General features: G+C 39.8%; 1 protein-coding gene across 1 annotated transcript in view; it reads left to right on the top strand.

Annotated features, from left to right (window-relative positions):
• LOC311118264 (1-phosphatidylinositol 4,5-bisphosphate phosphodiesterase delta-1-like) overlaps nucleotides 1-11214 on the top strand; it is a 102829-nt gene that overhangs the window by 62667 nt on the left and 28948 nt on the right. Inside the window, exon 7 of the mRNA XM_084193097.1 lies at nucleotides 9704-9848. Within this exon, the coding sequence (XP_084049223.1) occupies nucleotides 9704-9848 (145 nt within the window). The remainder of the gene's footprint in view (nucleotides 1-9703; nucleotides 9849-11214) is intronic.

Here is an 11214-nt window from a genome sequence, read left to right as displayed (position 1 = left end):
GGACAACACCATCATTCACCAAACATTACACTGAGGACAACACAACACCATCATTCACCAAACATTACACTGAGGACAAATCAACACCATCATTCACCAAACATTACACTGAGAACAACACAACACCATGCATTCACCAAACATTACACTGAGGACAACACACCACCATCATTCACCAAACATTACACTGAGGACAACACAACACCATCATTCACCAAACATTACACTGAGGACAACACAACACCATCATTCACCAAACATTACACTGAGGACAACACAACACCATCATTCACCAAACATTACACTGAGGACAACACAACACCATGCATTCACCAAACATTACACTGAGGACAACACAAAACCATCATTCACCAAACATTACACTGAGGACAACACAACACCATGCATTCACCAAACATTACACTGAAGACAACACAACACCATCATTCACCAAACATTACGCTGAGGACAACACAACACCATAACCACCAGACATTACACCGAGGACGACTCCACCTGGTCTGACCTGTCTCCTGAGTAGAAACCTGACTCCACCTGGTCAAATGTGTTCTCTCTAAACACACTGACCCGTCTCCTGAGAACAACTGGAGTGAGAGAGAGACTGCCCACAAAATGAGGTGGAAACTGAGCTGCACTTCCTAACCTCTTGCTATATGTACAGTGGCTTGCGAAAGTATTCACCCCTCTTGGCATTTTTCCTATTTTGTTGCCTTACAACCTGGAATTTAAATTGATTTTTGGGGGGGTTTGTATCATTTGATTTACACAACATGCCTACCACTTTGAAGATGTAAAATATTTTTTTATTGTGAAACAAACAAGAAATAAGACAAGAAAACAGACAACTTGAGCGTACATAACTATTCACCCCCCCAAAGTCAATACTTTGTAGAGCCACCTTTTGGGGTATGTCTCTTGGCTGCGCAAGTTAGTAAATTAATATTATTCTAATTATTACTTTATCAAATCTCTAGTAATCGATTACACACACATAAAATTCATCATATTTTTATATATTCACCGAATCCATATAGAAAGTTAGAAATTGTTAGGTGCTCACATCAACCAATCCATTCATGTTTGTAATGATTCTCAATCAACACAAATCAAGTTCTTCAAACCTACTCCCAGCGGAACCAGAAAACACGGCCCGGCCTGTCATGGGAACCTCCCAGAAAACACTGCCCGGCCTGTCATGGGAACCTCCCAGAAAACACTGCCCGGCCCGTCATGGGAACCTCCCAGAAAACACGGCCCGGCCTGTCATGGGAACCTCCCAGAAAACACTGCCCGGCCCGTCATGGGAACCTCCCAGAAAACACGGCCCGGCCTGTCATGGGAACCTCCCAGAAAACACTGCCCGGCCTGTCATGGGAACCTCCCAGAAAACAAGGCCCGGCCCGTCATGGGAACCTCCCAGAAAACACTGCCCGGCCTGTCATGGGAACCTCCCAGAAAACACGGCCCGGCCTGTCATGGGAACCTCCCAGAAAACACGGCCCGGCCTGTCATGGGAACCTCCCAGAAAACACGGCCCGGCCTGTCATGGGAACCTCCCAGAAAACACGGCCCGGCCTGTCATGGGAACCTCCCAGAAAATACAGACTTTCCGCTACTTTCTAAAATAACATCCCGCTCTCAATACCACAAGGTAGCCGATTTTGTTCTATTGCCCAATTACTTAATTTCTTAAGTGACTTTTTCTCTCTACTAATTATATTTCCATTTTGCGCTCATTAAATCCCATGCTTTATACGCCTCTTTCATATAATCTAAATCCCATTTCGGGTTGCTTACTGCAGTATTGTGAATGATAAATTCTGTAACTTATCCTTCTTAAAACAACCTTCTTGAGGATACTCATTATCTGTCCATGCTGATAATCACTGAGATATGGTTCCACAGAGAAACATCCTAATTTACTTAACATCCATTCGCGCGGTGTCTGATTTCCGATAGTTTTCGTGTTTTAATAATTTAGTCATTTCCTTTCTCTCTCTTCGAGGTAAATCAGATCTGATTTATTCTTCATTGTGATTTATTCTTCATTGTGATTTATTCTTCATTGTGATTTATTCTTCATTGTGATTTATTCTTCATTGTGATTTATTCTTCATTGTGATTTATTCTTCATTGTGATTTATTCTTCATTGTGATTTATTCTTCATTGTGATTGTCTTGCCAGATTCTACTGAGTCGGCTCCCCATTATTTTCTATTAGTTCGTGCAATGTTAGTAATTAAATATTTGAATCAAATCCCCAACTTTATTAAAATGTTGTTTGTCTATCTAGTTATTGGTGCCATGATCCAATATGATTCATTGTAGCTGCTCGAGTCTTATACCAAGTGAGTTATTGTTTTCTCTCTCTCCTGACCGTTTTGAGTAATTCACAAAGGACTAATTCTGTACTGATGATTTACCACACCAAAGGCCTGTAACCTACCTCTTTATAATGCCTTTACACATTAAGGGATTCCTGCGCCCAATCTTTTATCCTCTGTTGTTTTTACTCATTAATCTGAACGCACACTGATTTGAATCATAGCACCATGTCATTGTCTAATTTGATATTCTTCGTACATCACTTAACATAATTGAATACCAATCATCTGTCCCCCTCAAAAATATTGAATTTGAATGTTCTTTTCAATTCAGCTTTACCCCAGATAAGCAGATTTTAACACAATCAGAAAAATGAAAGTCTGCTAACCTGTTAGTTCGGCCGTAAACTGTATCCTGTTCGTTAGACGCCAACTGTTATGATGAGTTTCTCTGGTATCAAGGAATTCAGGATACAAGAATATACTCGAACACTTACAGTTGAAGTCGGAAGTTAACATACACTTAGGTTGGAGTCATTAAAACTCGTTTTCCAACCACTCCACAAATTTCTTGTTAACAAACTATTGTTTTGGCAAGTCGGTTAGGACATCTACTTTGTGCATGACACAATACATTTTTCCAACAATTGTTTACAGACAGATTATATCACATATAATTCACTGTATCACAATTCCAGTTGGTCAGAAGTTTACATACACTAAGTTGATTCCAGAAAATGATGTCATGGCTTTAGAAGCTTCTGATAGGCTAATTAACATCATTTGAGTCAATTGGAGGTGTACCTGTGGATGTATTTCAAGGCCTATCTTCAAACTCAGTGCCTCTTTGCTTGACATCATGGGAAAATCAAAAGAAAGCAGCCAAGACCTCAGAAAAACAATTGTAGACCTCCACAAGTCTGGTTCATCCTTGGGAGCAATTTCTAAACGCCTGAAGGTACCACGTTCATCTGTACAAACAATAGTACGTAAGTATAAACACCATGGGACCATGCAGCCATCATAGCGCTCAGGAAGGAGACGCGTTCTGTCTCCCAGAGATGAACGTACTTTGGTGCGAAAAGTGCAAATCAATCCCAGAACAACAGCAAAGGACCTTGTGAATATGCTGGTGGAAACAGGTACAAAAGTATCTATATCCACAGTAAAACGAGTCCTATATCGACATAACCTGAAAGGCCACTCAGCAAGGAAGAATCCACTGCTCCAAAACCGCCATAAAACTATGGTTTGCAACTGCACATGGGGACAAAGATCGTACTTTTTGGAGAAATGTCCTCTGGTCTGATGAAACAAAAATAGAACTGTTTGGCCATAATGACCATCGTTATGTTTGGAGGAAAAAGGGGGTTGTTTGCAAGCCAAAGAACACCATCCCAACCGTGAAGCACGGGGGTGGCAGCATCATGCTGTGGGGGTGCTTTGCTGCAGGAGGGACTGGTGCACTTCACAAAATGGATGGCATCATGAAGAAGGAAAATTATGTGGATATATTGAAGCAACATCTCAAGACATCAGTCAGGAAGTTAAAGCTTGGTCGCAAATGGGTCTTCCAAATGGACAATGACCCAAGCATACTTCCAAAGTTGTGGCAAAATGGCTTAAGGACAACAGAGTCAAGGTATTGGAGTGGCCATCACAAAGCCCTGAGCTCAATCCTATAGAAAATGTGTGGGCAGAACTGAAAAAATGTGTGCGAGCAAGGAGGCCTACAAACCTGACTCAGTTACACCAGCTGTGTCAGGAGGAATGGGCCAAAATTCACCCAACTTATTGTGGGAAGCTTGGGGAAGGCTACCCGAAACGTTTGACCCAAATTAAACAATTTAAAGGCAATGCTACCAAATACTAATTGAGTGTATGTAAACATCTGACCCACTGGGAATGTGATTAAAGAAATAAAAGCTTAAATAAATCATTCTCTCTACTATTATTCTGACATTTCACATTCTTAAAATAAAGTGGTGATCCTAACTGACCTAAGACAGGGAATTTTTACTAGGATTAAATGTCAGGAATTGTGAAAAACTGAGTTTAAATGTATTTGGCAAGGTACAGTGGGAAAAAATGTATTTAGTCAGCCACCAATTCTGCAAGTTCTCCCACTTAAAAAGATGAGAGAGGCCTGTAATTTTCATCATAGGTACACGTCAACTATGACAGACAAATTGAGGAAAAAAATCCAGAAAATCACATTGTAGGATTTTTAATGAATTTATTTGCAAATTATGGTTGAAAATAAGTATTTGGTCACCTACAAACAAGTAAGATTTCTGGCTCTCACAGACCTGTAACTTCTTCTTTAAGAGGCTCCTCTGTCCTCCACTCGTTACCTGTATTAATGGCACCTGTTTGAACTTGTTATCAATATAAAAGACACCTGTCCACAACCTCAAACAGTCACACTCCAAACTCCACTATGGCCAAGACCAAAGAGCTGTCAAAGGACACCAGAAACAAAATTGTAGACCTGCACCAGGCTGGGAAGACTGAATCTGCAATAGGTAAGCAGCTTGGTTTGAAGAAATCAACTGTGGGAGCAATTATTAGGAAATGGAAGACATACAAGACCACTGATAATCTCCCTCGATCTGGGGCTCCATGCAAGATCTCACCCCGTGGGGTCAAAATGATCACAAGAACGGTGAGCAAAAATCCCAGAACCACACAGGGGGACCTAGTGAATGACCTGCAGAGAGCTGGGACCAAAGTAACAAAGCCTACCATCAGTAACACACTACGCCGCCAGGGACTCAAATCCTGCAGTGCAAGACGTGTCCCCCTGCTTAAGCCAGTACATGTCCAGGCCTGTCTGAAGTTTGCTAGAGTGCATTTGGATGATCCAGAAGAGGATTGGGTGAATGTCATATGGTCAGATGAAACCAAAATATAACTTTTTGGTAAAAACTCAACTCGTCGTGTTTGGAGGACAAAGAATGCTGAGTTGCATCCAAAGAACACCATACCTATTGTGAAGCATGGGGGTGGAAACATCATGCTTTGGGGCTGTTTTTCTGCAAACGGACCAGGACGACTGATCCGTGTAAAGGAAAGAATGAATGGGGCCATGTATCGTGAGATTTTGAGTGAAAACCTCCTTCCATCAGCAAGGGCATTGAAGATGAAACGTGGCTGGGTCTTTCAGCATGACAATGATCCCAAACACACCGCCCGGGCAACGAAGGAGTGGCTTCGTAAGAAGCATTTCAAGGTCCTGGAGTGGCCTAGCCAGTCTCCAGATCTCAACCCCATAGAAAATATTTGGAGGGAGTTGAAAGTCCGTGTTGCCCAGCGACAGCCCCAAAACATCACTGCTCTAGAGGAGATCTGCATGGAGGAATGGGCCAAAATACCAGCAACAGTGTGTGAAAACCTTGTGAAGACTTACAGAAAACGTTTGACCTGTGTCATTGCCAACAAAGGGTATATAACAAAGTATTGAGAAACTTTTGTTATTGACCAAATACTTATTTTCCACCATAATTTGCAAATAAATACATTAAAAATCCTTCAATGTGATTTTCTGGATTTTTTTTCTCATTTTGTCTGTCATAGTTGACGTGTACCTATGATGAAAATTACAGGCCTCTCTCATCTTTTTAAGTGGGAGAACTTGCACAATTGGTGGCTGACTAAATACTTTTTTCCCCCACTGTATATGTAAACTTCCGACTTCAACTGTAGATGGAGAGTTGATACAATGTATTTAATAATACCACGGTACCGGATTCAACACAACAAGACACAAGTCAATTGCCTCTTGCTATTTGAATGATAGACATAGAGATCTCTCCGTTTCTATACTATATTGTAAACTAATTCTAGCCAACAGTTGCCAACCATTATTGGGTGTCATCTTGCACCCCAGTCAGGACATTCCATCACGTACTCATTCTAAGATTAACACCAGTGGCCCCCATCCTTCCTGGCACGCAGACTTAATGGCAATCACCAGTGACATAAATAAATGGAATGTCCTCATCCTCAAAATCCTATGTAACATGTCATATCACCACCATTTGCTTCATGCAGCGAGACTCATCTCCTTCGCATAGAGTTGATCAGGTTGTTGATTGTGGCCTGTGGAATGTTGTCCCACTCCTCTTCAATGGCTGTGTGAAGTTGCTGGATATCGGCGGGAACTGGAACACGCTGTCGTTCACAACGATCTAGATCATGGATCCAGTGACAGGCCTGGTGAATATGCAGGCCATGGAAGAACTAGGAGATTTTCAGCTTTCAGGAAATGTTTACAGATCCTTGTGACATGGGGCCGTGCATTTCATGCTGATGGCGGATGAATGGCACGACAATGGGCCTCAGGATCTCGTCAAGGAATCTCTGTGCATTCAAATTGACATCGATAAAATGCAATTGTCCTCGTTGTCTGTAGCTTATGCCTGCCCATACCATAGCCCCACCGCCACCATGGGGCACCCTGTCCACAACGTCTCAGACAATCCTACAGGTGAAGAAGATGGATGTGGAGGTCCTGGGCTGGCGTCGTGGAGGTCCTGGGCTGGCGTCGTGAAGGTCCTGGGCTGGCGTCGTGGAGGTCCTGGGCTGGCGTTGTGGAGGTCCTGGGCTGGCGTCGTTACACGTGGTCTGAGGATGTGAGGCCAGTTGGACGTACTACCAAATTCAAACTACGTTGTATGAGCATTACTTTAGAGAAATTACCATTCAACGCTCTGGCAACAGCTCTGGTGGACATTCTTGCAGTCAGCATGCCAATTGCACGCTCCCCCTCAAAACTTCAGACATCTGTGGCATTGTGTTGCACATTTTAGTGGACTTTTATTGATATAATAAATATAGTACTAGATATAGTAGATATAGTACTAGATACAGATACAGTGCTAGATATAGTAGATATAGTACTAGATACATATACAGTACTAGATGTAGTAGATATAGTACTAGATACAGATATAGTACTATATAGTAGATATAGTATATATACAGATATAGTACTAGATATAATAGACATAATACTAGATATAGTAGATATAGTATTAGATACAAATATAGTACTAGCTATAATAGATATAGCACTAGATATAGTAGATATTGTACTAAATATAGTATATATAGTACTAGATATAGTAGATATAGTACTGGATACAGATACAGTACATATATATTGTAGATATAGTACTAGATACAGATATAGTACTAGATATCGTATATATAGTACTAGATAAAGATACAATACTATATATAATAGATAGATACAGATACAGTTCTAGATATAGTTGATATAGTACTAGATACATGTATAGTACTAGTTATAGTAGATATAGTAGTAGATACTGATACAGTACTAGATATAGTAGATATAGTAGATAGATACAGTACTAGATATAGTAGATATAGTAATAGATACAGATACAGTACTATATATAATATATATAGTACTAGATACAGATATTGTACTAGATATAGTAGATATAGTACTATATACAGATATAGTACTAGGTATAGTAGATATAATAGTAGATATAAATATAGTAATATATATAATAGATATAGTACTATATACAGATATAGTTTTAGCTATAATAGATATAGTACTATATACAGATATAGTTTTAGCTATAATAGATATAGTACTAGATATAGTAGATATTGTACTAAATATAGTATATATAGTACTAGATATAGTAGATATAGTACTAGATATAGTGCATGTAGTAATAGTTAGAGTATATATAGTACTGGATACAGATACAGTACATATATAGTAGGTAGCTTAGTGGTTAAGGTGAAAAATCTGTCGATGTGCCCTTGAGCAAGGCACTTAACCCTAATAGCTCCTGTAAGTCGCTCTGGATAAGAGCGTCTGCTAAATGACAAAAAAAAAAAATATATATAGTACTTGAAACAGATATATTACTCTATATAGTAGATATAGTATTAGAGATAGTAAATGTAGTACTAGTTATAGCAGATATAGTACTGGATACAGATACAGTACATATATAGTAGATATAGTACTAGATACAGATATATTACTATATATCGTATTTATAGTACTAGATAAAGATACGATACTATATATAATAGATAGATACAGATACAGTTCTAGATATAGTAGATATAGTACAAGATACAGATATAGTACTAGTTATAGTAGATATAGTACTAGATACAGATACAGTACTAGATATAGTAGATAGATACAGTACTAGATATAGTAGATACTGTACTACATAGAGATATAGTACTAGATATAGCAGATATAGTACTAAATACAGATACAGTACAAGATATAGCAGATATAGTAGTAGATACAAATATGAGATTTAGTGTATATATATATATATATATATATAGTACTCGATACAGATACAGTAATAGATATAGTAGATATAGTACTTGATACAGCTACAGTACTCTACATAGTAGATATTGTACTAGATACAGATACAGTACTAGATATAGTACTAGATATAGTAGATATAGTAAGATATAATAGATATAGTACTAGAAACAGATATAGTACTAGATATAGTAGATACAGATACAGTACTAGATATAGTAGATATTGTCCTAGATACAGTACTAGATATAGTAGATATAGTACTAGATACAGTACTCCATATAGTACTAGATACAGTACTAGATATAATAGATATAGTACTAGATACAGTAGTAGATATAGTAGATGTAGTACTAGATGCAGTACTAGATATAATAGATATAGTACTAGATACAGTAGTTGATATAGTAGATATAGTACTAGATAAAGTACTAGATATAATAGATATAGTACTAGATACAGTACTAGATATAATAAATATAGTAGTAGATATAATAGATATTGTACTAGATACAGTAGTAGATATAGTAGATGTAGTACTAGATACAGTACTAGATATTTTTTATTTATTTATTTTATTTCACCTTTATTTAACCAGGTAAGCCAGTTGAGAACAAGTTCTCATTTACAACTGTGACCTGGCCAAGATAAAGCAAAGCAGTGCAATAAAAACAGATATAGTATAGTACTATATAATATATATAGTACTAGATACAGAAGTAGATATAGTAGATGTAGTACTAGATGCAGTACTAGATATAATAGATATAGTACTAGATACAGTAGTAGATATTGTACTAGATACTGTACTATATATAATAGATATAGAACTAGATACAGTACTAGATATTATAAATATAGTAGTAGATATAATAGATATTGTACTAGATACAGTAGTAGATATAGTAGATATAGTACTAGATACAGTACTAGATATAATAGATATAGTATTAGATACAGTACTAGATATAGTAGTAGTACTCTATATGTGTGTTGATTGTGTTGTGATCCTTAGGGCCCTCATGAAGAGTTGTCGCTGTGTGGAGTTAGACTGTTGGGACGGGGCCCAGGGGGAGCCAGTCATCTACCATGGCCACACCCTCACCTCCAAGGTCCTGTTTAAAGACGTCATCAAGGCCATCAAGGAGTATGCCTTCAAGGTAACCCTGACCCCTGACCCTAACCCCTGACCCCTGACCCTAACCACTGACCCTAACCCTAACCCATCAAGGAGTATGCCTTCAAGGTAACCCTAACCCCTGACCCTAACCCCTGACCCCTGACCCTAACCACTGACCCTAACCCCTAACCCCTGACCCTAACCCTAACCCATCAAGGAGTACGCCTTCAAGGTAACCCTAACCCTGGTGCTAACCCTAACCCATCAAGGAGTACGACTTCAATGTCAGTCTAACCCTGTCCCTAACCTTATCCCCTGACCCCTGACCCTAACCCATCCAGGAGTACGCCTTCAATGTCAGTCTAACCCTGACCCTAACCTTATCCCCTGACCCCTGACCCGAACCCATCCAGGAGTACGCCTTCAATGTCAGTCTAACCCTGTCCCTAACCTTATCCCCTGACCCCTGACCCGAACCCATCAAGGAGTACGCCTTCAATGTCAGTCTAACCCTGTCCCTAACCTTATCCCCTGACCCCTGACCCTAACCCATCCAGGAGTACGCCTTCAATGTCAGTCTAACCCTGTCCCTAACCTTATCCCCTGACCCCTGACCCTAACCCATCCAGGAGTACGCCTTCAATGTCAGTCTAACTGACCATTTTGATGACCATTTTTATGTCTCTGTGTCCAGGATGAAGGAAGTTGCTAACTAGCTCTAGCAGAATTGCTAACTAGCGTTAGTGCAATGACTAGAAGTCTATGGGTATCTGCTAGCATGCTAACAGATACCCATAGACTTCCAGTCATTGCGCTAACTCTAGTTAGCATTGGCTCATGAAACTACCTATATCTTCCTTCATAATGGACACAGAGACACAAAAATGGTTTCCACAAGTTCATCTGACTCTGCTAAAATCCCAAAGTATCCCTTTAACACCTGACCCTAACCCTGACCCAACAAGGAGTACGCCTTCAAGGTGAAGTTTCACCGTAAAGTCAAACCAGCCCTGTGATCACCAGTAGAGATGGACATGACTGGTAATGATGTGTTGTTGTCCTCCTGTCCCCCAGAGATGGACATGACTGGTAATGATGTGTTGTTGTCCTCCTGTCCCCCAGAGATGGACATGACTGGTAATGATGTGTTGTTGTCCTCCTGACCCCCAGAGATGGACATGACTGGTAATGATGTGTTGTTGTCCTCCTGTCCCCCAGAGATGGACATGACTGGTAATGATGTGTTGTTGTCCTCCTGTCCCCCAGAGATGGACATGACTGGTAATGATGTGTTGTTGTCCTCCTGTCCCCCAGAGATGGACATGCCTGGTAATGATGTGTTGTTGTCCTCCTGACCCCCAGAGATGGACATGCCTGGTAATGATGTGTTGTTGTCCTCCTGTCCC

This window comes from Coregonus lavaretus, assembly GCF_964263955.1.
Source record: "Coregonus lavaretus genome assembly, contig: HAP1_SCAFFOLD_322, whole genome shotgun sequence".
Lineage (NCBI taxonomy): Eukaryota > Metazoa > Chordata > Actinopteri > Salmoniformes > Salmonidae > Coregonus > Coregonus lavaretus.
The sequence above is the reverse complement of the archived record's forward strand: the minus strand, read 5'-3'. Positions and strand labels throughout refer to the sequence as shown.